This window comes from Castor canadensis, chromosome 13 (assembly GCF_047511655.1).
Source record: "Castor canadensis chromosome 13, mCasCan1.hap1v2, whole genome shotgun sequence".
Classification (NCBI taxonomy): domain Eukaryota; kingdom Metazoa; phylum Chordata; class Mammalia; order Rodentia; family Castoridae; genus Castor; species Castor canadensis.
In genome coordinates, this window is record NC_133398.1 from 39,018,216 (window position 1) to 39,046,016 (window position 27,801).

Sequence of the window (27,801 nt, forward strand, 5' to 3'; positions counted from 1 at the left end):
CTCTTGCCAATAAAGAAGTTATCACAACAGGACATACCTTTTAGATTTTTATTAGTAGTTCTCTCTGAAGAATCAAAATAGTTAGCAAATTAGATTCATCAAGACTGTATATACTTTGTATTTAGATCTTTAATGATGTACAACATAATACAAAACAAACCAAAAAGACTAATTTCTATGCCTAGGTGTTACTCATTGTGTCATCCTAAAGCAGGGCTGGAGGAGTCTGTTCAAGTAGAACAGGGAGGTTAGTGCTGGGCAACTAAGTTGTGGCCTGTTTGCTCACCCATTCAATGTGCTGGGAAGAGGCCAATGATTAGTCAGACTGACAAAAGTTTTAGAGCAGGGTTTTAAAGCCCTGGGCAGCAGAGGATTGTAGTCCAAACCAAGCCGAAAGAAAGAGACTAGAGAGGGAAGCATGGGAACTGCCTAGCAGAAGAGGCAAACTCAGCCCTGTGGGGAAAAGTGCATCATTTGCACCCTAGAAATATTGCAGAACCAGTGTAACACTAAGAGACTGTTATAGGGGGTTTGAGGGGGGAACCCTGGAAGAACCTTTCACTTGCATTCAGCTTGGATTAAAGTTCAGTCTACCCATGCAGGTAGATTGGGAAGCATTTAGCCCCAAAGCAGCACTGAGTCTGGCTCTCCCTTTTATTCCCCACTCCTCCTGACAGCCAGGCTAGGTTTTGGCTGAGGACACAGAGACCCCAGAAAGACCTAAGTATTCTTTCTGGAAGGCCAAGATGGGAAGGACACTTCTCAAAATACAAATACATTTAATATGGAAGGGGCCAGGACAGGTCTGGGGCATTCATTCACATATCAAATCTTCCCCAATTTCTCCCCAGCTCAGGGCCTAGGCTCAGAGAGACTGCTGAGCAGTTTCTACACCTGACCTCTAACCCCCAAAAGAAAATCTGGAAGTGTGCCCCTTCTCTTTCCCCACAGGTGGGCTCTTCAGGGCTTCCTGGGGGGGTGATGGTTCCGTGGCAGGGCTTAGGCAGGGCCTGGTCTCAGCTGGCTCCAGCCCGGGCCATGAGGTCTTCCAAAGCATTGTCCTGGTCATTGTTGTGTAATAGTAACACTTCCTTAATGTCTTTTAGTTCAAAGCCCATTTCCTTAAATTTGCTCATTAACTGAAGAAACTCCATCATCTAAGGAACAGAAGAAAATACAGATTAAAGACAGGTGTCCAGCTGTACAGCACAGCTAAGGGTGCAGAGGGGTACTGGGGTGAAGGGGTCTGAATCCTTCAACCAGAGCCTCATGAGCCTCCATGAGGTCATCCAGCAAGCAGCAGAGGGGGGCTGTGGAGGAAACCAGGACAAACAGGTTTGATGTCATAGCCCATCATCCTTCAGGAGCCATTACCAGTCCTAATTTATCTCTGGGTCCTATTGCCCACATCATTCACACATCAAATCTTCCCCAATTTGAGAATACTCCTTAGTGGGAGTATTCTCCCACTAAGGCAGAATACTCTCTAGGGACAGGGTAGCAAAGACACTAGCAATGTCCTAAGTCATCCAATAGTTTGGCTTTTAGCCCAAGTCAATTCTGACTTTACTTCACTGGATTCTAGATAGTCTTCAATCCAATGCTTGATCCAATCCAACTCAGGCCTCAGCCCATCTAGACACAAGAGATTCAGCACTTCTGCCTGCACTCACTGGCAAGGAAAGGGGGTTGTGGACCAGGTTAGAAAACCAGGAAAGACTATTTTGTCCCTCCTTTCTAGATTGTTCCCATGAAAGTGTTAAAGTTCCCACCTTTTCTTCTGAACACTGGTGCATTTCCAGAGCCTCTTCCACTAAAAGAGGATCGAAGCCCTTCTCACAAAGCTGTCCATGTGCAAAGAGATAGTCGAGAATCTAAGGAACAAAACAAGATGTTTGAGCACCTACTGTGACTCAGGTGCTTCCTGTATTAAACTACCACAGTGTCTATTCCCTGCCACACCCAAGTGATCAGATCCTGGACAGGACTTGAACTGTGTCCAACACTGCATGACCTCAGTAGCTACTTGTTAAACAGACAGACACACCCTTCTAAGCATGAGTAGCTACTTTCCAAAGAAGGTGCTGCCACTGCTGATGCACATCTTCCAGAATGTCAGCTATACAGCCCAGGCAAGATAGTTGTCTAAGAAACAGTGCAAGTCAGAAAATGTTCCCCAAGGCAGAGGACTCCAGTACCCTATTCAGAACTCCCCGGGCAGCCATGACAAGCTAAAAAGTCTGGAAGGAGATAAGACATCTTTTAGTTCTGCCCTTTCTGGAAGGGCAGACAAGGGGGTAGGTAAATGACTGCTTAGCAGCTCCACTACTCCCAAGGTTTTTCTATCAGCCCCCCTTCCAGACCAGCACCCAAAGGAGTACTGCTGAGACTGCTGACTTTCCTAATAAAGCACCCTGAGTCCACACAAACCCACGAGAGAGGAGGCTGGTGCTACAAGTCTGAGGGTCTCTAGGACACAGTCTGGCTCCAGAGTCAGAATGCTCAGCTGACTCACCACCCCCTGCAGACCATCTGCTCACCTGCTCAATATTTTCTCCTTTCTTCTTCATGGCTCTCAGGACACACTCATATGAGTAGCCCATGTTGACCACTGTCTCCACACACAGCCGCTCACTGGGGGACAGTGTCTGTAGTTCAGAATAGGCCTGGGGACAGCTGGGCATGTTGGGCACTTGTGACACTGAGAAACTCGGAGGGGTGACCTGATAATAGAGAAACAAAAAGTTCAAGGCAAAAAGACCTGGGCCACAGGAAACATGGCAATGAGGTGACCTGATCCAGAAGCTTCCCATTTCTAACACTAATCAAGCTCCCAAGCAGTCTTCTTGGAAGAAAAGGCCAGACATCACCAAGAGGCAATGAAGAGGGGCTGGGGGTACCAGCCAGGGGAAAGAAAAGCCATGCAGCTCAGAGTTCTAAAGGTATTATTTACTTGAAACAATCCCACTCTGGAGCTGACTCTATCCCAAAGTCTTGCCTGTTTCTATCACTGGTCTGGGCAGAGGCTGAGTGCTGTAACCTGCATGGCCAGCCCAGGGCCTCAGGGTTTTGAGGGACTCACCTTTACCCTACACCACATTTCCTGCCAGAGCCACTGTCCTACAGAGTCTGGACAGAGGAGTACTAGCCACATCAGGCTGGACTGGATTATAGACTCCAGGCCCTGTCATAATGTACTGCACTGACTACAAGCAGCCTGATCTACCACTGGAGCTTACTAACTCATCTGACTAGTATACAGATTCCTATGTTTAGTTCCTACCACCCCTGATAATGAATCAAGTCTAAGGCACAAAGGCAGCTCAGTGCCAGACCAAAGGACCCATCTACCATGGGAACAAAGTCACAAATTCTTCTACAGCTTGGTTCAGCTCCCAAGAATCAAAGAAAATGTTTCATAATTTTCTTTAATGGAGAGGTGGGGGTTAAGGCAGAAGAGAGCACACTCAGAAATATATTGCTAGCCAGGCACTGGTGGCTCATGCCTATGGCTACCTCAACCTTATTCAAAAATTAACTCAGAGCCTGGGGTGGCAAATACCTATAATCCAAGTGTGGTGGCGAATACCTGAACCCCAGCAGTTGGAAGGTGGGCAGGATTATAAATTCTTGGTCAGCCTGGGCTACATAGAGAGACCCTGTCTCAAAAAAAGGATGGATCATGGGCTTAACTGTAGGATGTATAATTACAAAGGCTTTAAAAAAAAAAGTGAAAATCTTCAGGATTTAGAGTTAACCAAAGAGTTCTTAGACTTGCCACCAAAAAGCAAGACCCATAAAAAGAAAACAGATTACCTGGGCCTCATGTAAGTTAGAAAGAGAAAGAAGAAGTGAACCAGAGACCAAAAAGAGCTTAGGACACCAGGCACAGTACAGAGCAGAATGAGGATTAACTAAAAGCCTATACCAGCCTCTCCCAAACTTCTTTAGCTCCCAAGTAGAATTCTCTGAAGAAACCAGAATTCCCAAGACCTTCACATCTTGACATCTTGAGGAATTCCCTTCAGTGATCAGCAGCACACTCCAACACACTTAGCTTTTGATTTTTTTAAAAAGTGCTTCCTCATTCTTAAACATGAACAGAAAGCCAAAGTTATTAACATGACCATAAGAAGGAATAGTCAAAGCAGTTAGAAATTTAAAAAGTGATAAAGATTTAAAAACAAAAAACATATTTAGGCACCAGTAGCTCATGCCTGTACTCCTAGCTACTTGTGAGGATGAGATCAGGAGGTTCGCAGTCTGAGGCCAGTCCGAGCAAATAATTCTCAAGATCCCATTTCCAAAATATCCAGAGCAAATTGGATTTGAGGTGTGGCTCAAGAGGTAGAATGCCTGCTTTGCAAGCACAAAGTCCTGCGTTCAAACCCTAGGCCCACCAAAAGAAAAAAAAAATTGTAGTATAGTCAAGAATAGGGCTAGGGATATAGCTCAATGGTAGAGTATGCTCCTAACATGTGCAAGGCCACGGGTTTGAACCCCAGTACCACAAAAAGGAAAAAAGAGAACTCCCAGAGAGTAAAACACAACAGATAGAAAATAGAAAAGGATAGAAAACTGAAGCCTCAGTCAAGGAGATCCAAACATCTAATTTAGGAATTCATTTTAAAAAATAATTCCCAAGATTTAGAAACTAGGCTGACCCTCAGTTTGGAAAGATTTAAGAAGGCCTCCACAATGAATGAATAAAGCATATCACTGTTAAATTTCAAACTATATAGAGATGAAGAAAAAATCCCCAAAGCTACCAAAGGTGGAGGTGAAGGAACAAAACAAACCTCGCAATAGCACTGAAATACTAGAAATCAGTAGAGTTTACACTTCAATTTAAAAGTTAGCCAGGCACCAGTGGCTCATGCCTGTTATCCTAGCACTTGGGAGGCAGAGATCAGGAGGATCACGGTTCAAAGCCAGCCTGGACAAATAGTTTGCAAGACCCTATCTCAAAAAACCCACCACAATAAAAGGGCTGGCAGAGTAGCTCAAAGTATAGCCCCTGAATTCAAGCCCCTGTACTGCAAAAAAAAAAAAAAAAATTAAAGAATGGCTGGGGAAGTATCTCAGTGGTAAAGCACTTTTCTAGCATGCACTGGAGGAAAAAAAAATACAAAAAAACTAAGTGAATTCAAAACCAGATAGTTTATAAGACACAAAAAGCTCCAAAAAAAAGAATACAGGAAAAATACCCAGGTGCACACCCATGATTCTAGCACTCTGAAGGCTGATACAGGAGGATCACAAATTGGAGACCAGCCTGGGCTACAAATGGACACTGTCTCAAAAAAGAAAAAAAAAGTAATTGCAGTATACTTTCTGAACTCTGAATATTTACCCAAACATAGTAATGTGAACAATAACATTAATTTACCCAAATTCTGTATAAATGTGAAGAATAAGGGAAGGAAGAGAGAGGCTATGACAAGAGCTGGACACTCAACTATTAAACAGGAAGAATAAAACTGTCTAAATTTGGGCATCTTTAGAAAAAGACAACATATTTCTCTGTTTTTTATTTAGAAACACAGAAATAAACCAGGTGCAGAAGCACATGCCTATAGTCCCAGTACTCAGGAAGCTGAAACAAGAGGGTCACAAGTTAGAAGCCAGACTGGCCTACATAAGTGAACCCCTGTCTCAAAAATGAGATAGGACAGGGGAGGGAAGGGACGGAGGGAGGGGAGAGAAAAGAAGAGGAGGAGGAGGGAGGGAAGGAGAAAGGAAGGAAAGGAGGGAAGAAGGAAGGGAAGACGGAAGGATGGATTCCATGTCTCAAAAACACACAAAAGAAAGAAAGAAAGAAAAAGAGTAAGAAGAAAAACAGAGATAAATCCCAGAAGAAATAGCGTAACAAAAAGCCAAGCACAGTGGTGTGCCCCTGTAGTCCCGGTTACTTGGGAGATGGAGGCAGAAAAATCACTTAAGTCCAGGAGTTTGAGGCCAGCCTGGGTAACATTGTAAGACTATTCTTACCTTTTCTCTCAACCCTCTCACCCCTATGTCAAAAAAAAAAAAAAAGAGCTGGGCACTGGTGGTTCATGCCTATCATCTTAGCTTCTTGGGAGGCTAAGATCAGGAGGATAGTTTGAGTCCCGCTAGGGCAAACAGTTTGTGAGACCACATCTCCAAAATAGCCAGCATACAATGGACTGGAGGTGTGGCTCAAGTGGCTTTGTAAGTGCAAAACCCTAGTCAGCCAAAAAAAAAAAAAGAGCTTAATGAGCTGAAAGTACCTGACTATGGAAAAGTACAACTAGAGAACAAGGAGCAGTGAAGCAGGAAGCCAATACTTTCCAATAAAAGCATGTTTGATTGGTTGGTTTGTTTTTGTTTTTGTTTTGGGGGGGGGTATTTGGAAACAGGGTTTCCCTATGTTGCCAAGGCTGGCCTCAAGCAGTCCTCCTGCCTCCCAAATGGTGATGGTGGGACTACAACTGTACACCACCATGCCTGGGAGTAGAAGCCTTTTAAAAGCTACTTGATTTCATAAAATATGCTCGTATTACACTGATAAAAATAAGTCCATTTTAAAAATACAGAAAAGACTTTGTTTCAAAGTAACACTAACATAAAATGGTGAATGAATTTGAATACTTAAAAGCTAAGGGATTTTGCATGTCAAAAAGAATTTAAAATACAAATTTAGAGGTAATTTGGTGCTATTTTTTGTTTATTATTCATGACTAGTAAATTCACAATTCAGGAGTGTAAGAGAAAAGGCAGAATCACTGTCAAAATGTAAGGAATGTATCCATACCCGGAGAAACAGCCCAACAGCAATACCAGCCTAACACAAGAGCAGAGCAAGGCCCTGAAAGGCTGGAGGCAGTAGGAAGAGTCTGGCAAGTCTGGCAATTGTATGCTGGACAAAAAATAAGGGCACATTTCAAGATTGTTCTTCTCAAAGTGATCCTATGACACAGCCTATAATCCTATTTTCATGATAGGGCAGCAAGACCCTATCTTGAAAATAAAATACAGGGTTGGAGGTGTGACTCAAGTGGTAGAGCACTTGCCCTAGCATGTGCAAGCAAGGCCCTGGTTCAGTCCCCAATACTGAGGGGGGAAAAGTGCTCTGGATTGAGAAAGAGCTCTGCTGTTAGTTAATTGGCTTTGGACTCTAAATGGTTAATCTATCTTTAAATGGAGGTGGGAAGTATTGCCTGAAGATCCCCTATCTTTCCAGGGTGCTTCCCATTTATCTAAAGCATGCAGAGTAGAATAGTGCTTACCAGAGCCCAGTAAGGGACCAGAAGGAATTAGGATGAAGCCCACTCCAAGGAGACAACAATGATACTCTGTACTCTATCAAGTTTATCTGGGCCAAGGTCCAGGAAGTTTATAAGAAGCAGGGACCTCTCTGACAATGGAAGCATTCACTCAATCATTTACCAAGAATGCTACTGTGGGACTTTGCACTTGTCCCACAGTTTGGGGGCTTGTTACGGTCTCTGATAAACATCGTACCAATATAATTAGGCTCCTTTCTGACTCAAGTAGTCTCTTGGTTAGGTTCTATCATTTAAAAAATATGTAAGCTGGTGCAGCAAAAGATTCTTGGATTTCTATAATTTATATTCTAGAATTCTGAAGCAACCATATCAAGAGCTAACCCTATAAATCCTACAAATAAAGGAAACTGTATGTATCTGCAATTATTTTTGTATGACAAATCATATTTTCTTCAGGATGATACAAGCTGCAATTTTTGTATCAACCCATCCTTCTACATTAAATCTGAGTTCCCAAGTACAGCCTTCCATTGCGGCACTGGTGGTATAGTGGTGAACATAGCTGCCTTCCAAGTACAGTCTTCCTTCTACCCTTCCTTTGCAGAAGACTGTACAGTTTTTAATGGTGAGAGAAGAGAATTATATGATTAAAATGTGCAGATTTTTTTAAATGATACATTTCTACCTTATCATTCAACTTTGGGGGGAGGAGGAGGAGAAGAAAAGAATAAGAATAAGAGGAGGAAGAGGAAGAGGAAGAGTAACAAAAATAAGTCATTAAAAAATGAAACACAGCCAGGAATGGTGGCTCAAGCTTGTGATACCAGCACAAGGGAGGCAGAGGCAGGAGGCCAGCCAGCCTGGGTACAAGTGAGAGCCTGTCTCCAAAAGAAAAGAGAAGAAATCCGTAAGATAAAGTGATCAGACAGGAAACACCATTCACAAGATTCATTTTATGCCTTATCTTTACAGAGGAAAAGTCCCAAAAGATGCAAAGAGAACCAAACAAGCAAATGTAAGCCATTTGGTCTAGGGGTGTAGCTCAGTGGTAGGCCACTTATCTAGCATGTGCAAGGGACTGGGCTCAATCCCCAGCACAACAAAAACAAAATTTAGGCTCAGATCAAAACTAATAATCCTGTTCTTTAGGAAAATAACCAGAATTACATATATTACATAACCAAGTCAATGTGCTGTGTCCCATCTTGCCCAAACCCTTGAGGGAGGTGTATGTCAGGTAGAATTTAGAAATTTTTGGAACTGTAACTTAGGGGGGTAATTTAAAAGACTTACTGTGGGACCTGTATTTGGAGGTGATGATTCTTCTGTGCATACAGACAGGACAGACAGGGAAGGCATCTGGGAGGATGGCAGGGTTGGCACCTCTGTGCCACTGTCCAAGTTCAAAGCTGAAAGCCCAAGAGTATGGTCCCCATTGAGCTCACTGGCACTGCTTTGGGTGGAAGGCTGGAGGGAATTCCGGGCTGTGCCACTGCGGAGGCAGGATGTGCTATGGAAAGTGCTCGCCAGCTTAACTGTCTTCTGATTACTATCATCAGAGTCAAGTTTGGGGAAGGACAGAGATTTGATATTGCTTACTGCAGGGATAGGGGGGAGGGACACTTTGGAAGACAGCGACATTTTTTCACAGTTGCCCAACTGTGGTAAGGTTATAAAGCCATTGGGTTTATGAAGAGGCTTGAAATCTAAGGTTGCACGCTCCAAGGACGCTAAGACCTCCTCATCCTGTAACACAGACCCAGAACCTCCTCTGGGCAAGTTATTATCCAGTAACTGGGCCATAATGGGTCCAGTGGCTCCTACCAGGATGTTTCGCAGCTCTTCTTTCTCATCAATAGTTTTTAACTCCAGATTATCAAATGGGTCCTCTTCACACTCAAAGTCAGCAGGATTGAAATCTGCCTTTGTGTGGGGTGGGCTGAGAACTTTCTGTTTCGTGGCACTACTGCTGACCCGAGTCGGAGTGAGGATGCTGTTGTGCTGTAAGCTGGCTAGGATGGGATTAATAGGAGGTGGCATTGTGGCTGTACTGTGAGTCTTGGAGAAGCTCATTTTGCTGTCACCCTCTGGGCCACTCTTAGAATTCGCTTTAGCTTCTGCTTCCTCAGCCTTACGCTCTGCTTCTTGCTGGGCTTCTCGGATTTTCTTAATATCTTCAGCCCATTCAATGGTTTTCTTTTCCAAGGAGAAGTCATACTGCAAAGATAGAGCAGAGAAAGGTGTGAACTCAGGAGGCTGCCCTTGCCTCACCCAATTCCCTCCCTCCTTATTACACAAGAGAAGTAGGCCAAGCAGCATTTAAGGCATGTGGGATGATCCTCACTCAGGAATGTCCTTATACAATTGAACAAAACTATGCTCCCAGATTATTTCTAGAAATTAACTAGAAAGAGCTCCTACCAACTCTAAACCTACATACCAGTCCAAATGGACCTTGCCACTTCCTTTGCTTCTTCCTTGGGCTATTTCCCTCACCAGAATTCTTCCTGGCTCACCTACTCAATGAAGCTTTGATGGTGGCCCACACTTTCTTCTAACATTTTATAGTATTTGTCTTCATGAGTCATCTGATGGTGTACACATGTAACCACATGTAGCTTTAATCTGAAATCTCTAGCAGTGCTATTGTCCCAAAAAATCACAAGCCTCTCTGGGCCTCTACAGACCCTTCTTGGGTCTCTATTATCTAGCACAATGTCCTAAATAGATCCCATGCTCAGTACTGACAGCCCTTAACATTTAAGAAACACAAGGTGCCATGCATGACTGTAAGCTTTGTTTTTGCAGTGCTGGGATCCAATCTAGGGCCTTGCACATGGGAAGTAAGCTCTCCTACTGAGCTACCACCCCAGCCCAGAAGTACCTTTTATGAATTAACTCTCCAGATATTTTCAATCCTTTATAGTAATTATTGTTACCCCTCTTACAGGGACTATGCAGAAAATCATAAAGTTGGTAAGTAGTAGAGCCTGGATTTGAACCTAGGCTATCTGACTACAGATTCTATGCTCTCGAGCCATATGTATTAGATCATAATGAACAGGTTGTACTCAAAATGCAGGCCAGGCACAGGTAGCTCATGCCTGTAATCCTAGCTATGGGAAGCTAAGAGAGGGAGGATCACAGTTCAAGGCCAGCCTGGGCAAAGAGTTCAAGTGACTCCATCTCCAAAATAACCAGAGCAAAAAAAAAAGGACTGGAAGTGTGGCTCAAGAGGTAGAGCACCTGCTTTGCAAGTGCAAAGCCCTGACTTCAAAAGCCCACAAAAAACTAGAAGCCAATTTATGGTGATGAACTCAGGAGGCTGAGGCAGGAAGATCACAAATTCAAAGCCAGCCTGTGCTACGTAGCTAGAACAAGTTGGAATGGAAGAGGAAGAAGAAAGAGATAAAGAAAAGAAATCTAGACATGGAACTGGGGGTGTAGCTCAGTGGCAGAGCATGTACAGGCCTTGGGTTCGAGCCCCAACACCATGGAAAAAAAATAATCAGACTAAGATTTTTTTACACAGCAAATTGAACAAGAATTCATTTCATGGTTCCCTTACAATAACTTAAAGTATAGCTCAACTTACACAAATTCCATCTGCACATTAAAAAAATACATCTTTTATATAAAGCAAAATTCACATAGGACAGGAGAAAACAAAATCTTTGGCATTCCATCTAAAGCACCAGTGATAAAATGTCTACATGCATATTCAAGGTTAGAGACACATTAAAGCCAGTGAAGGGGGAAAACAGAGAAAGTGGACTAACATGCTGAGGAAAGTATTTTAGAGTGGAAGACACCTAATAAGGAGTTGCAGTCATCCCCAAGTCTTTCAGCTTCAAACAACACAATGGAAGTTTAAAAATAAAGGTGTCAAGAACTTAAATCTCTGACCCAGTTGTTGTTCCTCAAAAAGACACATGGGATCACTGTGCTTCCTCTTAACCACTAACAGAGAGTAAAGAAAAAAAAAAAATCAGGACTGGGCAAACTCTGAAGCTTCTTAACTGGAGGAAACCCAATTTTGCAGTCTCCTCCAATAAAAACTGAGGCTATCATCAACATAGGTGTTACACAAAGAATAACTGGAAATCTTTCCTTTTCCAGTAACCTTCACTGAGCTTTTGTTTTTTAGTTATCAATGTACTATAGAGGGGTGACGAAGTCACTCAAGTAACAGAGCGCCTGCCTAGCAAGTGTGAGGCCCTAAATTCAAGTCCCAGTACCGCCAAAACCAAACAAAAAATAATATAGAATACATGGAATGTAGAGAAGAAATACCCGGGAGAAATAAATATTAAAGATTTTTTTTAAGTAGGAATGTGGTTTGAGAGTAAAATAATGAATAATATTAGTAACTAGCACTTTTAGAGAACCAGGAGCCTTAATAAGCATTATAAATGAATTTCAGAGGTCTCCTTTTATCCATAGTTTCCCCTTCCATAATTTTGGTTGCCTGTAATCAACCATAGTCCAAAATTATTAAATGGAAGTAAACTAATCATGAGCTTCGAGTACCATTTTGGGTAGTGTAAGGAAATTTGGTTACCTCCTCTGCTCAGTCCTGCCAGGGACATGAATCATCCCTTTGTCCAGAATATCCATGCTGTATATGATTATTATAGTCACTTAGTATTATCTTAGAAATCAGCTCTACTTTTGTGGTATTGCAACTCTCGTATATACAGAGCTTGGCAGTACAGGAGATTTTAGGCAATCACTGAGGAGACTTGGAACATATTCCCCCACAGACAAGGAGGGATGCTATTGTTTAGATGTGGTTCATCCCACAGGGGTTCAAGTGCTGGAGGCTTAATTCCCAGTGTGTCAGTGTCTAGGTGGCATAACCATTAAGAAGTAGGACCTGGCGGATGCATCTCAAGCCACAGAGCACCTATCTGGTGAGCATAGGTTCAAACCCCAGTACAGTCAAAAATAAAAGATGCAGGGCCTAATGAGAAGTAATTAGGCTTTAAGAGAGATTAATGCCTTTCTTGTGGGAGGATGTTCTCAACTTATCAGGATTTCCTGAGAGGGCCTTGTTTTAAGAGATTCTGAGCCAGGTGTGGTGATGCACACCTATAATCCCAGCACTCAGGAGGCTGAATCAAGGAGATCACAAATTCTAAGCCAGCCTGGGCTACACAGCAAGACAAAAAACAACAACAAAAAAGTCTGACCTACTCAGAATCACTCATTTCCTGTTTCATCATGTGATCTCTCCTTCTTTATCCATGTGCCCCTTCTGCATTCAACAAGTTTTCTGAATACATCAATGAAGCAGAGAGGGAATAAATAATATGAGAAACAAGGTAGAGGTGTTTAGGTTTTCTTTGTTTTGTTTTGAGGTTGGAATGTTTATGTTGCCCAGGCTTCAAACTCCTGAAGTCAAGCAATTCTTCTACCTTGGCCTCCTAACAACTGAGACTATAGACATGCACCACTGCATCTGGCAAAAATCATCACCTTGTTTTTTGCTTGGTGAGGGTGCATGGGGATGTGTGAAAACACAAACATGTATGTACACACAGTACTGGAGATTAAACTCAATGAGCGCAAAGCATAGGTTCTACCACTGAGCTGTATGTCCAGCTCTGGAAGAATTTTAAATTATATTGCTAATAGTACTTTATACACAGAGTAGTATTTAATGACTTACTCATTACTATCAATAAAAAATTACCAAGCAAATAGACCACTTCTGGTCCAATAAAGTTTCCATATACCAAAGGAATATCAACTCAGTATTCAAAACTACATATGATGCTTGACATCAATAGCCATTACGGATATGCAAATCAAAGCCACAATGAGTGACAACTTCACACCCACAAAGATATAAATAATGAAAAAGATGGTTAACAAGAGTTAGCAAGGAAGATGCTAGGACCAGAGTTATCACAGTCCCCCTGCCGAGGGGCCCTACGAAAGGCACAGCCTTAAAATAAGTCTTACTTCTAGGTGTTCTAAAGCCCGACTCCTGGTTGGTTTTAACACCTCAAGTGTTGTAAATATTAGCGTATCTGCTTTAAGATAAAATAAAAATGGTATGTAAAAAAAAATTTTAAATAGAGTTGGCAAGGATGTGGAAAAATTGGAAAACTCCTATACTGCTGATGGAAATGCAAAATGGTGCAGCTAGCCACTTTGCAAAATAGTCTGGCAGTTCCTCAAATTGTTAAACATAGTTACACCATAGGACCCAGCAATGCCACTCCTGCAAATAACCCAAAGGAACTAAAAACACACTCCACAAAAAAATCTATATATAAAATTTGTAACAGCATTATTCATAATAGTCAAAAGTAGTAGTTTTAACTACCAAAATGTCCATCAGATGATGAGGACAAAATGTGCTATGTCCATACAATGGAATATTATTGATCCCATAGAAATAAACAAGGTACTCATCATTGAAATAGGTAAACCTTAAATATAATAGGAACTTAGAGGCTGGTTGTCTAAAAGCACTGATTTTTTTTTTTTTTTTTTTTTGGCAGTACTGGGGTTTGAACTCAGGGCTTCCCAACTGCAAGGCAGGCTCTTTACCACTTGAGCCATACCTCTTCACTTGGGCCTGCAGTTGTCCAATGGGTACCTAAAACCAGGATAGAAGACTGAATTTGTCCTTTTATGAGTTATTCTTTCTTGCACTTACCTTTAATTCCACAAACAAGAGGGCTGATGAATAAATATCTTGCAACAAGAAGGGAAAATACCTCCCTCTCCCCTTAGCAGCAACTTTCTTATTACTGACAAGGCCCAATCCTGAGATAACCATCAAGCAAACCAAGATCTCCAGGATGCAAATTCCTAGCTCCAAGATTGTTGATAGTCCCTCCAAGAGGCAGACTTTCAGTCAATAAACTATTGTCTTTCTTCTCAGTGTGGCTACACTGAAAATAAATTGCTTTCCTGTCTTCATCACCACTAGCCTGTTCAATTGGTCTTTAAGACTGGGTGCCTCAACCTGGTCCACTGGGACTCCCAGAGTCAGGCCTCTGACATAGGAGTCTGGTTACAGAAACATTATGCTAAGTGAAATAAGTCAGTCAAAACGGCTGCATACATATTTTTGGATTCCATCTATTCGGTATGTCCACAAGAGAAATAAAGTAGACTAGAGGCTGCCAGGGTCTGGGAGAGTGAGGAGTTAATTGCTAAGGGGTATTGGGTTTCTTTTCAGGAAAATGAAAATGTTCTGGAATTATATAGCAGTGATTTTACAAAACTCTGAATATAACCACTAAACTGTATACTTGAATTTCATAGTATATGAGTATTTCAAAGAAACTGTTTTTAAAAAGTAACTGAAGTTCTGCTACTGTAATTACTGACCATATATAGACTGTAGAAGATAAAACAAAAATTTTTTTTCGGTGGGACTGAGATTTGAACTCAGGGCTTTCTGCTTACAAAGCAAGCACCCTAACACTTGAGCTAAACCTCCAGTCAATTTGCTCTGGTTATTTTTGGAGATGGGGGGTCTCTCAAACTATTTGCCTAGGCTGGACTCAAGCTACCATCTTCCTGATCTAAGCCTCCAAAATAGCTAGGATTACAGGCGTAAGCCACAGCACCAGGCAACATAATACTTCCTAAATTAACACAGTGATGTCTTTGTGACTCTCCAGAAACAAAACTTTTCCAGAAATTGTATTTTTTTAGAAATCTTTTGAAATTAGGCTGGTGGAGTAGCGCAAGCGGTGGAGCACCTGCCTGGCAAGCGTGAGGTCATGAGTTCAAACCCCAGTACTGACAAAAAAAACCTTCTGAAGTCACAGGAAGAAGAGCTTGAGTATTATACTACAGTTTTCTGGTTTGCTACATAGCTCCTCTAAACTATAAGCACTTTGACAACAGTTGTTAAAGCATTTATCTCTCCTCAGTAATCAGCAGAGTACCTCTCAAAAGCAGGCATTCAATAAAATGTGTACTGAAGAAACGAAGTGATACCTGGCTATTTGCTTATATGCTTCTTTCTTTCTCTTCTTTTGTGTTACTGATGTTTGAATTCAGGGCCTCATGCTCTCTAGGCAGACACTCTACCACTTGAGCCATGCCCCTAGCCATTTTGCTTTGGTTATATTCAGGTAGGGAGAATACAGAATACAGAATACAGAATACAATCCTACCTAAGGTCTCCTGCATGGCTGGGATCACAGATACATGCCACCACAGACGGTCTAATGATTGACATGGGGGTCTCGCTAACATTTTGCACTGTCTAGCCTCAAACAGTGAGCCTCCAGATCTCTACCTCTGGAGAAGCTGGGATTATAGCTGTAAGCCACCATGCTCAGCTATTTCCTGCTTTTAAGAAGTAATTCAGGCCAGGCACCAGTAACTCACTCCTATAATCCTAGCTACTCAGGAGGCAAGGGATCAGGAGGATTGTGATTCAAAGCCAGCCCAGACAAATAGCTTGCAGAACCTTATCTCAAAAAACCCCACCACAAAAAAAGGACTGGTGGAGTGGCTCAAGGGATAGGCTATAAGTTCAAACCCTAGTACCACACACACAAAAAAGTAATTTAGTACATTTATATATAACTGAGCTTTAAAGATGAAAGAGTTAAGAAGCCCTTGAAGAGACAGGATTTAACACAGTCTAGAAGAATAAATAACATTTTAACACAGACAGCTTTTAGCACAGTGAGAAAGAGAGGAATACTCAAGTAGAGATGGCAGTTCATAGGGAAAACCAGGGTACAGGCAGGTAATGTATAAGGTATACTCAACAAACTGCTGATAACCTGATTTGGAGAAAACAAAAGAGATGAGCTAAGGTGCTTTGCCATAAACTTATGTCTCTATACTTCATTCAATAACTGTACATTCTCGAATATTTCTCAACAGTGATGTGACAATTTAAAACTTTAACAATATTATTCTAGAAACAATATGGAAAAGGCCAATTAAAGAGGCTACTGCAGGGGCTGAAGGCGTGGCTCAAGTGGTAGAGTAAGTGTGAAGCCCTGAGTTCAAACCCCAGTCAGTCCGCCCCCCAACAACAACAACAAAAAAAAAAAAAAAAAAGAGAGAGAGAAGGTGAAACATAAATTAAGGCTGAAGTGGAGTGTGAGACACGGCAAAATAAAAATATTATCTAACTTTAGTGGACTAAGAAGATAAGGAGACATTAACAAAGAGAAAAGAGGTAAGTTAACTGGACAGTGGAGATTTGTTTTGTACAAGGCATAGAATATCAGAAAAACATACAATATAACAGATTAAACACAATTTGTGTATGTGTATACAAAACATAAATGGGGTGTGGGTGTGGGAATATGTAATATTATAAGACAGTAACAGGAACTATGAGAAATAGAGATGTAAGAATAATTTTTCTATTTCACTACACATCAAATTCTTGTTCTTTAGATTTTTAAATGCACTAAACTTTTACTAAAAATCACCACTTACCTGCACTTCTCTGACAACCTGCAAACAATCAGGCAAGGAGAAGCCAATAGGTAGACCAACTTTAGCTGGTGTTTTGAATTTGTCTCCTATCTTAAATGGGACATCATCAAGGTAACTGAAAGTCCCTATAATCAAAAATAAAGTAAAAAATATCAGCAAAGAACTTTATTGTTTGTTTTGCTATAATCTTATGTCTAGTAAGATACACATTAATTTAGCTATGCTAAGACTTGAAGTGATTAAAAGTTCCTTCTCCAACTGCTTACCTTTCTGACCCTAGATCTCTAAAAAAAGAAATCCTACTTTGATCTACTTAATCTTATTAGAGTTTGTTTTTAATTATATTTAGAGTAAAAACCAAAGTACTCATAGCAGCCTACAGGGCCTCCCTATGACCCACAACCTCTCTGCTCTTATCTCCTATGAGTCATTTCTGGCTCACTGCACTTAAGTCATGGTGACCTCTGTTCACAATGATGACAGGCTAAACAGGCCTCAAAAAATTCTATACTGAATGTTCCTTCTATCTGGAATACTCTTTCCACAGACATGCACATTAACTCATCCCTTCATTTCATTACCCTGACCACTTAACTTAAAATTACTACTTTCTAACTTTCCTCACAGTACTTACTACTTATAACATATTATATAATTGATTTATATTTATTATCTGTCTTGCCCAATGGAATGTAAGCTCCTTGCAGCCAAGTTAAGTCTACCTTATTCAATGTTGTCATCTCAAAATCTTGTTTTTGTTTCTGTTTTGAAACAGGGTCTTGCTATGTTGCCCAGGCTGGCCTTGAACTCTCAATCCCCCTGCTTCAGCCTCCCAAGTAGCTAGATTGTAGATGTACCACCTAGCACATATCAGATATTTAATAAATACTACTGAATTGATAGTAGATTCCTCACAAAAGAAGTTCCTTGACTTAAGAATTCTCTACAACCTTTTTTTTTTTTTTTGCAGTACTGGGGATTGAACCCAGGGTCTCAGGCTTGCTAGGCAGGCACTCTGCCACTTTTAAGCTATGCACCCAGTACTCTATAATCATTTTTTCATACAAAAAAATTAAGACTGAAAAAAAAAACTACTACATTCTACCAAAACAATGTTTTGATCCCCCTGGTGCTGGGGATCAAACCCACAACCTGGCACATGCTAAGCCCTCATTCTACCACTTATCTACAATCCCAGCCCCCCAATGTGGACTTAGAGCACCTGCCTAGGAAGTCCAGTAAGCGTGAGGCCCTAGGTTCAAAACCCTCCCCCACCCAAAAAAAAAAAAAAAAGAAAGAAAATGGGATAACCAGACAAGATCATGGAAATCTGAATAGAATCATCAACAGACATAAGCCATACACAATGGAACTGCTTTCATCCCGAAGGTTCTTCACCTATCATAACTGAACAATACTGAAAGATCAGGACATGCTCACCAACTTATAGGGGCAGAGAAAAAGACAGTGCCTCTTGTACATTGCTCTCATTATCTATACACCCCTAATTGGGCCATTTCTTTTCTGGACTAATTTGGGGGAATTATTGGTAGAACCATAGAAATAAATGTTGCAGAGCCAGCACTGTAGCACACACCTACCCACCACTCTGAAGGACAAAGCAAGAAGGTAACAAGTTTGCGTCCAGTCTGGACAACTGTTTCAAAATATTAAAAAAAGGGATGGGGAAATGAGCTCAATGGTGAGGGCTTAGATAGCACGAGTGAGCTCTGGATTCAATTCCTACTCTGCAAAATAAATCTAAGTAATAAATTTTGCTTTTTCAATATTAACAACTAAGAAAACAGGCTTATTTGTGGGTCTCACACTACTATAATTTCTTGGGTGTTCATGACCACAGAGTAAGACAATTATGCTTTTTTCCACAGATACATCTTTCATTCTTAGAATTGTGCAGATCTCAAGACTTACTAAAGTTAAAATATATTTGCTATCTTTGTCATCGTTCCCATTTCCTGGGGCAGGTACTCTTCTGATATACCCAAAATTCTCCCATCCTGGAAGAAGAGGGTCTCTTTCCCACTTAACTTCTGGCCAGAATTAACACTTTTTTTGTTGGTGGAACAGGGTTTTGTTTTATGGGGGAGGGGAGCCAGGAGGTACTGCAGTTTGAACTCAGGACCTCATGCTTGCTAGGCAGACGCTCTACCACTTGGGTCACTCTGCCAGCCCCAGGTTGGGGTTTGAACTCAAGGTTTTGTGCTTGCAAAGCAGGCACTCTACAACTTGAGTCACCTCCAGTCCATTTTGTTGTGGTTATTTTGGAGATGGGGTCACACAAAGTATTTGTGCAGGCTTTCCTTGAGCCTCGATTCTCCCAATCTCAACCTCCCAAGTACCTAGGATCACAAGTGTGAAACACCAGCATCCGGCTCCAAATTAAAACATTTAAACTGTTTGTCACACAGGCAATTAAATCCACAATGTGGTCAATGTAATAATTTTTCTAAGGCATAATCATAATTATTCATACTCTAGGAAATTTTCCAAGTATAGTCATATGTTTATCTGTGGTATTTTCAACTGGCAATATCTATTTCAATCCTACCCTTATTTACTTAAATAATTATTTATAGTCCTTTAAGAATAAACACAAGCAGGGTGTGTTGGTGCATGCCTGTAATCCCAGGTACTCTGGAGGCAGAGGCAGGAAGACTGAAAGTTGGAGGCCAGCCTCTACAATATCCTGGCTCAAAATTTAAAGAACAAAAATATTTTTAAAATAAACAGTAACACTCCCTTCTCAACTTCAGAACACTCAATTCAAAACCAATACCTCAGTACTTACCACTATGTACTATTTAATAATTTGCTTCCTTATTCTTCCCAGAAACAATCTGAGGAAGAATATGAACATCCCTTAACAAAGGAGAAAAGTTTCATAACTGTTATCTCCCAAGCTCAGCATATCTGGCAGATAAGATTTGTTCAATGAATAAAGAAGGCATAGCTTTAAAACTTTTTTTGTATTCAAACTCTCACCCCTATCCCAAATTACATTTAATATTTTTAAAAATTATTTACCAAAAATGACAATGCTAGTTATAAAAGTGGTTTTGTTTTGTTTTGGTTTTTTGATGGAACTGTGGGGTTTGAACTCAGGGCATCTGAGCATGCCTCCAGTTCATTTTTGCTCTTGTTATTTTGGAGATGGGGATTCATGAACTATTTGCCAAAGCTGGCCTCAAACCTCACTCCTCTCATTCTCAGCTTCCCAAGTTGCTAGGATTGCAGGTGTGAGCCACAAGCACCTAACATAAAAGTGTTTTTGAACAGAGTACTCATACAAAACATACATACACATTTAAGACTCCCAACAAAATACAAAAATGTACCAGGGTCTCCACCACCACTCAAAAAAAGGACAACCAACTTGCCAACAAAACTACTGGTTATACTATTTAACCCCTCTGGCACTTATAAGATGATTTATATTAAAAAGATTAAAAACAGCCTGCTTCCAGTAGCTCACACCTATAATCCTAGCTACTTGGGAGGCAGAGATCAAGAGGATCGAGGTTTGAGGCCAGGCCAGGTAAATAGTTTGAGAAACCCTATCTCAAAAATACCTAACACAAGAAAGAGCTAGTGGAATGGCTCAGTTGTAGCGTGCCTAGCAAACATGAGGCACTGTCCAAAAGAAAAAAAAAAAAAAAGATGAAAGCCAGGTGCAATGACTCAAGCTGTAATCCTAGCTATTCGCAAAAAGGACTGGTGGAGTGGCTCAAGTGGTAAGTGAGACTGCCTAATAAGGATGAGGCCCTGAGTTCAAACCCCAGTACTTAAAAAAAAAAAAAAAAAAAAGATGAAAAGCAAAGCTCCTTTAATCTTAAAATTCTTCGTTTTCTATGAAAACAGAAAATGTTACTCAAAGATTCTAACTTTGCTTAGTGGCCTGATAAACCTCAGTACCACCAAAAAGTGTGTGGGGGTGGGGAGATTAGATGACACACAGATTAGGGGAAAAAAATCCTATCCATAAAGACACTAATAAGTAAAATATGGTTTATAAATATAAGAAAATGTAGTCACATTAATACTAACTACATTTTCTTAAATGAATGTTCTACTGCAGACTGGTGGTGGGAGCTGGGTGGGTATCTATAGAATGGTACTTTTCGGGGCTAAATATGGTGGCAATGCCAGTAGTCTCAGCAAAAGAAGGATAAAGAGTTCAAGGCCAAGCCAAGGTTATAAGCCCAGAACCTGTCTCCAAAACAAACAAATAAACAAACATTAAAAAAAAAAAACTTTTAAAGAAGAGGGTGCTATGCTAAAGATATTTAAGCCAAATGAGAATGTCCTTCAGGAAAGGTGTCCAGTTTCCTCACCTACCTTTGAGTTAGGAAACTATAACAGTATAATACACACTGACAGATTTACATTCTATAAATGGAACTAGGTCCAGGCTTAAGGGCAGACAAGATAGATAGAACATCTCTGAACAAATGCTGCTTCCCTTCATTAGCACCAATTACAGGACCTGCTTTATAAAAGCAGTTTCCTCTCACTAACAAATTCCGTGACCTAACTTTCCAAGGTTTATATCTGTATCTCCATCAAAGTTAGCATATACCCCCCTAAAGTTTTGTTAACAGGGAAGGAACAACACTTGTGTGATTACTGCGAGAAAGAGGTAGGCATAAAGGGCAATAAGGTATTTAAAGACCTGGAAATAAAGAGAAACCTTTTGAATAATGGCGACAACCATACATACATACTATTAATGATGATGCTGTGAGGAGCACAGAAAATTTTTTCCCAAATGTAGCAACTACGACTTAGGAATTACCCATTTTTACTCAATATATCAAAATATCTACTTAAAGATATCCACTTCTCTTGGTTCTCAATGCATTTTATTTTTTTAAAAAAATTCAATAGTAACTTAATAACCCACATGGTTCAGAGAATTAAGTATGATACCAAATAATTTTCTGGCTTACCCCAAAGACCTTTTAGTTTCAGTCCTTACTATTGAAATACATCCTTAAATTCCTAAGCCTATTTTCTTAAGTTCAATTTAGAAAAAGAAAGCAAGTACACCCTAATAACTATGGCTGTGGAAGTAGTTTCCTGATGCCAGATTCTGCACATCACTTTGCATTACGCCACAGTGGGGGAAAACTGAGTTGACTGTGTAATAATTCAGGATAAAATCAGGGAAGTCTTCATTCTGTTTTGCTTCTTTATAAATTGCTGACATGCTTACAATCCTGTGTCTCGCCTGTTTTTCTGAAAAATAGTACAATTCCAAGTAGAGGGAGAAATTCCTAGAGTATAGCAACTGAACTATGCTTATTTCAAATTGAGGTTTTTGAAACAAAAAACTAGGACAGATCAAACTTAAAAATTAACTGAAAACTTGTAACTCCATGATTATTATCACTATCTTAAAACCATAACCCAAAGAACACTTAGAAATTTATAAATATATAGATGTGAAGTCACAAGAAAATACTACACCCTAACAAGAAGACAAGTCAAGTAATCTACAAAATCAGCTTTTTAATATATGGCAGCTGACATTCGATAAAAAATAAAGAGCGAAGAAATGTGACTCATCATCAAGAGAAGACCCAGGCATCAGTGACAAACACAGAGTTAGTCAAGATACTGTATTATCAGACTGGGAGCTTTAAAACAGCATAGTAAATATGTTAAAAGATCTAATGGGGAAAATAATCATGCATTTCAGCAGAAAAATGGAAATATAAAGAGACAAATGAAAATGCTAGAAGTGAAAAATGCATTATCAGAAAAGAAAAACCTTAATGGATCAGAAACCAGGCTGTACTAGTAAGAGGACAAGACTCAGAGAACTTGAAAGTCAGGCCAAAAGAAATTAACCAAACTGAAACACAAAGAGGAAAAAGGTATTTTAAAATTTTTTATTTTTTAATTAAAACTTAAAAACTAAAGGAAGAGTATAAAGAGACATTTTGGAACAACATATAATACCATATATCACTGGAGTCTCAAAAGAAGAATAGAGGGAAAATGCGACAGAAGAAATATAGAGATAATGGATGAGAAATTTTTCCAAATGTGACTTAAAAAGACTTCAACCAATAGATGCAAGAAGTCTAGCTAAGTCCAGGCAGAATACATATGTAGAAATTCAAATCAAGGAAGACAGGAGTAATAGGATACACATGTAATACCAGAACTCAGGAAGATGAAAAGGATCAAAAGTTTGAGGCCAGTGTGGGCTACAGAGAAAGCTCAAGGCTAGCCTGTGTTACATAATGAAACCCTGTCTCAAAAAAAAAAAAAAAGGGGGAACGGGGGAGGCCAGGTGCTGGTGGCTCACCCCCTGTAATCCTACCTACTCAGGAGGCAGAGTAGCCAGCCAGGCAAATAACCATCACAAAAAAAAAAAAGTGGGGCGGGCCTGGAGGAGTGGCTTGAGGTGAAGGCTCTGTGTTCAAGACCCAGCAGTACCACAAAAAAAAAAAAAAAAAAAAAGGAGGGGGCAGGCAGAGTGACTCAAGTGGTAGAGAGAGAGAAAAGAAGGGAGAGGAAGAGGAGGAAAGGGAAGGGATAAGGGGGGGATAGAAGAAAGACTAAGGGAGAGAGGGAGAGGAAGAAAGGAAAGGAGGGAGGGTGGGCAAACCAAGGGAGTGTTGGAAACAAAAGATAAAGAGAAAATCATGAAAGCAGGAAGAGGGAGAAGGAGGGATGACACATACAGGAGAATAATGATTAAAATGATGGTAAACTTTTCTAAATTAAACTATAAAGCAATTACAGATCACAGTCTGAAACAAAATGCTATTTTCTATCAATCAAAAGGAAAAGTATTTAAATTTCTTAGTAAAAATTAAATCAAGGGCAAAATGGACCTCTCTATAAATTAGCTAACTGGATATAAATCCACAGCTTGCCTTTAGAAGGGAGAAAAAATTAAGAAGGTGACAGTTAAAGGGTACAAAGTTTTAATTATTCAAGATAAATTCTAGGCTCCTGCTGTGTACATATAGCACAGTATCTATAGTTAACCATATTATACTGCATATTTAAAATTGCTAGAGGGTAGGTTTTTTTCTTTTGTTTTAGATTTTGAGACAGGGTCCTTGCTATGTAGCATAGGCTGACCTGAAAGTCAGTACTAGTCAGGTTGGCCTTTAACCTGAGATTCTCCTGCCCTCTTGAGTACTGAGATCATAGGCATGAACTGCCACGCCTATCTTGAGAGGGTAGATCTTATGTTAAGTGTTCTTAGCTACACACACACACACACACACACACACACACCACCCCCCCCTTACAGCCAGTCCTCAGTATCCATGGGTTCCTCATCCATGGATTCGACCACTTCAGATAAAAAAAAATACTCAGACTCAAGGAAGCCTGGCATGGCTATAATCCTAGCACTCAAGAAGGTGAGATAGGAGGTTTGAGTGTTCAAGGCTACCTGGGCTACACAACAGGACCCTGTCTCAAAAACAAACAAACAACAAAAATATCTATATATATGCGGGAAGGGAGAACACATCTGTACTGAACACATAAGACTTTTTCTTGGGTTGTAAGAGTTGCTCAAGTGGTAGAGTGCCTGCATTGCAAGCTTGAAGCCCTGAGTTCAAAGCACAAAACCATTTAAAAATGGCACAGTATCTATAGTTAACCATAGATTATTTAAAAAAATAAAAACTTCTATACTTGATTTTCTGTACTCAGATGCCTATAAAATATTCTCTACCTATTTATTTCCTTTAAATTCTATTCCTTAAGCTACCTGATATTTAAAAATATAATTCTTTTCTCTAAAAACTCAACAAAAGTCACTGAATTAAGCCAAAAGCAAATTCTATGTTGATCTGACACCTTTAAAATTATAATCTTCTCCTGGGATTCTTTAGCTGGAACATATAACCTGGGGGTCCAACTCATTTTCATTCCAATCAAAAGAGTTTCCAGGGCTGGAGGTGTGGCTAGTACCTGCTTTGCAAGCACAAAGCCCTGAGTTCAAATCCCAGTCCCACAAAAAAAAAAAAAAAGAATTTCCAGGCTCAAGCAGTAGCGTACGTGCCTGGCATGAAGCCTTAAGTTCAAACCTCAGTACCAAGAAAATAAAAAAATAAAAAATAAATTTAAAAAAGAGTTTCTAAAGACAGAGCACTTATCTTTTGAAACGAGACTATATAAATTTAGGATTTTCATTTATGCTATTTTCTTCCCAGGCTCTGCCTTTGTCTTTGGCTCTGTCCTCTCTTTTTCCCTTGAAAAAGTGATCCAGAGTGGGGCTGGGAGTGAAGCTCAGTGATACAGCACTTCCTTAGCATGCATGAGGACCTGGGTTCAACTCCCAACACCACACACACAAAAAAAAAAAAACCAGGGAAGGGGGACAAAAGTGTCCCAAAGGCAACTTCAGATGTGCCTCTAATGATAGGTCCTCAAATAATAGGAGATAGCTTACCTATAAGATATGATGCCTGACTTGCAGAATGCTAATTCATGAGTTTGAATGACTTAATTCCAAAATGATTTAACAAAACATAAGCAAGTTACATATGTAGGTACATGTAAAATGTGAATTCAATTTCAAAGCTACTGTATAAAATGTATAAGCAAGTCACTATAATAATAGTGACTACTGCACCACACTAACACACCTGAGTAATACTAACAAGCAAGCATTTGTAGCTCAAAAAAGCACACCAACACTGGCTGCCAGGAGTAAGAATGATTCTTATAGCAATATGATATGATTTATAAAATGAAAGATCAGCTTTAAAATAATTTTTATCGTTTAAATATTTCTGGTATATAATTCTTATCCTGTACTGCATGAAAATACTGGCATCTCAATTTCCTCCAAATGCAAATAATAAGGTTTATAGGTTTGGGGTTTTTCTTTTTTTTCTTTTTTTTTTTTTTTTGTGAGAACCTCTCTTGCCAAGAGAGGTTCAGCCAAGGCTGGCCTGGAATTCACTATGTAGCCCAGGCTGAGCTCAAACTCAAGATCCTCCTGCCTCAGTACTGGAATTACAGGCATATACTACCATGCCCAGCACAGATAATAAACTTTAATTATCATATTCTATTTGGAAGATCATTATCTTAAGGAAATATGATAAACTATTAGTTTTAAGTACAAAATTATAATTACTATTACTGATACCTCTGTAATATATTGATTCACAGTAAATTACTTCCTTTTTTGGGGGGAGAGGAGTACTAAATGAAAACATATAGTATTAATTAAAGGGTTAGATTTTTTTCATACACATAGGGCTGTGGGCATGGCTCAAGTGGTAGAGCACCTGCCTAGCAAACACAAAGCCCTGAATTCAAACCCCAATACCACCAAACAAAAAAAAAATTTTTAAAGTATTTTTCATACACACCAATGGAGAAGCTCAATAATAAAGGAACAGGAATGGGAATTATAACTGCCTCAAAATGGTTTTTAAGAACAACAAAAACGAGAAGGCCCCTCATCCATCTCTGTAACGAGGGCTTAAAAGCTATTTTTGCTGAGGAGTACTCTCTTTTCTTGGCCCATTGTATTAACTAAAGGCAGTAATTGAAGGAATAAATTGACAGTGGGGAAAAATGTAACTGGTACTACAATAGGGAAAACTTTTGGTGTAGCCAGCTTGCTCACTGGCCAACTAACTCTGCTTGTCAATCAAACTGACACTTTTTCCCTTTTAAGTCTACACGCTGGAGAGCCCAAAGTTAACTCCTTTTACTATTCAATTAAACCAGGCAGTCAACTGGGTGCTGGTGGCTCATTCCTATAATTCTAGCTATTCAGGAGGCAGAGATCAGGAAGATCACAATACAAAGCCAGCCATGAGCAAATAATTCGAAAAAACCTGTCCTGAAAATACCCAACACACAAAAAAAAAAAGACTGGCAGAGTAGCTCAAGTGGAAGAACACATGCCTAGCAAGCATGAGGCCCTGAAATCAAACCCCAGTACCACCGGGGTATGGGGGAAGGGACAGGGGAGAGAGGATTGGACGCAAGCAGTCTTCTACCTTTTCTCTCTCTCTCTGACCATCAGAGAAGTACACCTCTCAGCCAAGACATACAACTTCAGAGATAAGGTGCCAATACCTGGAAAACCAAGGCCAGCAGCCTCAGTTAAGCCCGTGAACTCTCCTTTAAAGATCAGACATTTTCTCTAAGAAGTGAGATGACAGAGCTTTGAGAGGTTGACTCTCCTGGTCCTTCTTTTTCTCTGATGAATAATAAACCTTATTTTCCTCTCCTCAAAAACTCTGCTTTCCTTATCTGTGAACTGGCATTGAGGCCAGGGAATCAGCTTTCCAATACATCTCTAGTAGCTTCAAGCGCAATAACCAGAGAGATTCTAATATCCACTTGAAGAAATACTTTAAAGTTATCTGAGATCCTGGGTTGTATATGCCACATGTTGTTCAACTTTCATTTTCTCAAACTGTTCATGTAAAGAGACAAAAAAGGGACACTAAAACTATGCTAAGTGATTTCAAACTCCTGACCAAATTATAAACCACACTTAATGATCTACTTACCATGAAAATCTGCACCCAACTTCTTAGAAGCCATTTAGAACCTGAAAAACAAGGAAATATTTATTAGGTACATGCTGCCTTGAGGGACTATAAACAAATAGGAAAATAGAAACAACAAAAAAGAAAACAGAAGACCAAAGTTTCAGTACTGACACAGTCTTCCCTTCTCACTCCCAAAGTTCCAAAACAGAAGGTAGAATGGAGGAAGAATGAGATTTTAAAAGAAAATGTAAATATTTCTTAAGTCTGCATGTTCTGAAAAAAAATATTAGAGGAAAAGCATAGCAGGTACTGACCAATTTATATGCTATCAAAAGGAAAAAAATTACTGAGCACATACCTTCCTGATACAAATGACAAATGCATCAATATTGAGTAAGAAAAAGCTCTCGCTTTGTTCAGTTAAGCTATTAATTATACATGTTAAGACAGGAATTTCTGGAATGGTGAGTGAACAGCAGATAACCTTTTGTATTATGGCTTCCAAATTAAAAAAAAAAAAAGGAAAACCCCTTAAAGCCACACATCTAGTTTTACATTATTGTTGTATTTTTGTACCTTTAGTCCCTATATAACAA

General features: G+C 40.0%; 1 protein-coding gene across 3 annotated transcripts in view; it reads right to left on the reverse strand.

The window, feature by feature from the left end:
- Positions 1-34: 34 nt before the first annotated feature.
- Positions 35-27,801, reverse strand: part of Ubap1 (ubiquitin associated protein 1) — a 49,244-nt gene continuing 21,477 nt past the window's right edge. For 2 of the 3 annotated variants that reach the window (XM_020163839.2, XM_074051594.1), the window contains exons 2-6: positions 27,224-27,264; positions 8,544-9,467; positions 2,541-2,723; positions 1,773-1,874; positions 35-1,157 (exon numbers count right to left, since the gene is read on the reverse strand). In XM_020163839.2, coding sequence (XP_020019428.2) covers positions 1,017-1,157; positions 1,773-1,874; positions 2,541-2,723; positions 8,544-9,467; positions 27,224-27,226 — 1,353 coding nt within the window. In that variant the 5' untranslated portion in view covers positions 27,227-27,264 and the 3' untranslated portion in view covers positions 35-1,016. Of the gene's footprint in view, positions 1,158-1,772; positions 1,875-2,540; positions 2,724-8,543; positions 9,468-16,688; positions 16,814-27,223; positions 27,265-27,801 lie in introns of all 3 variants that reach the window. The other variant, XM_020163837.2, reaches the window with a different exon arrangement.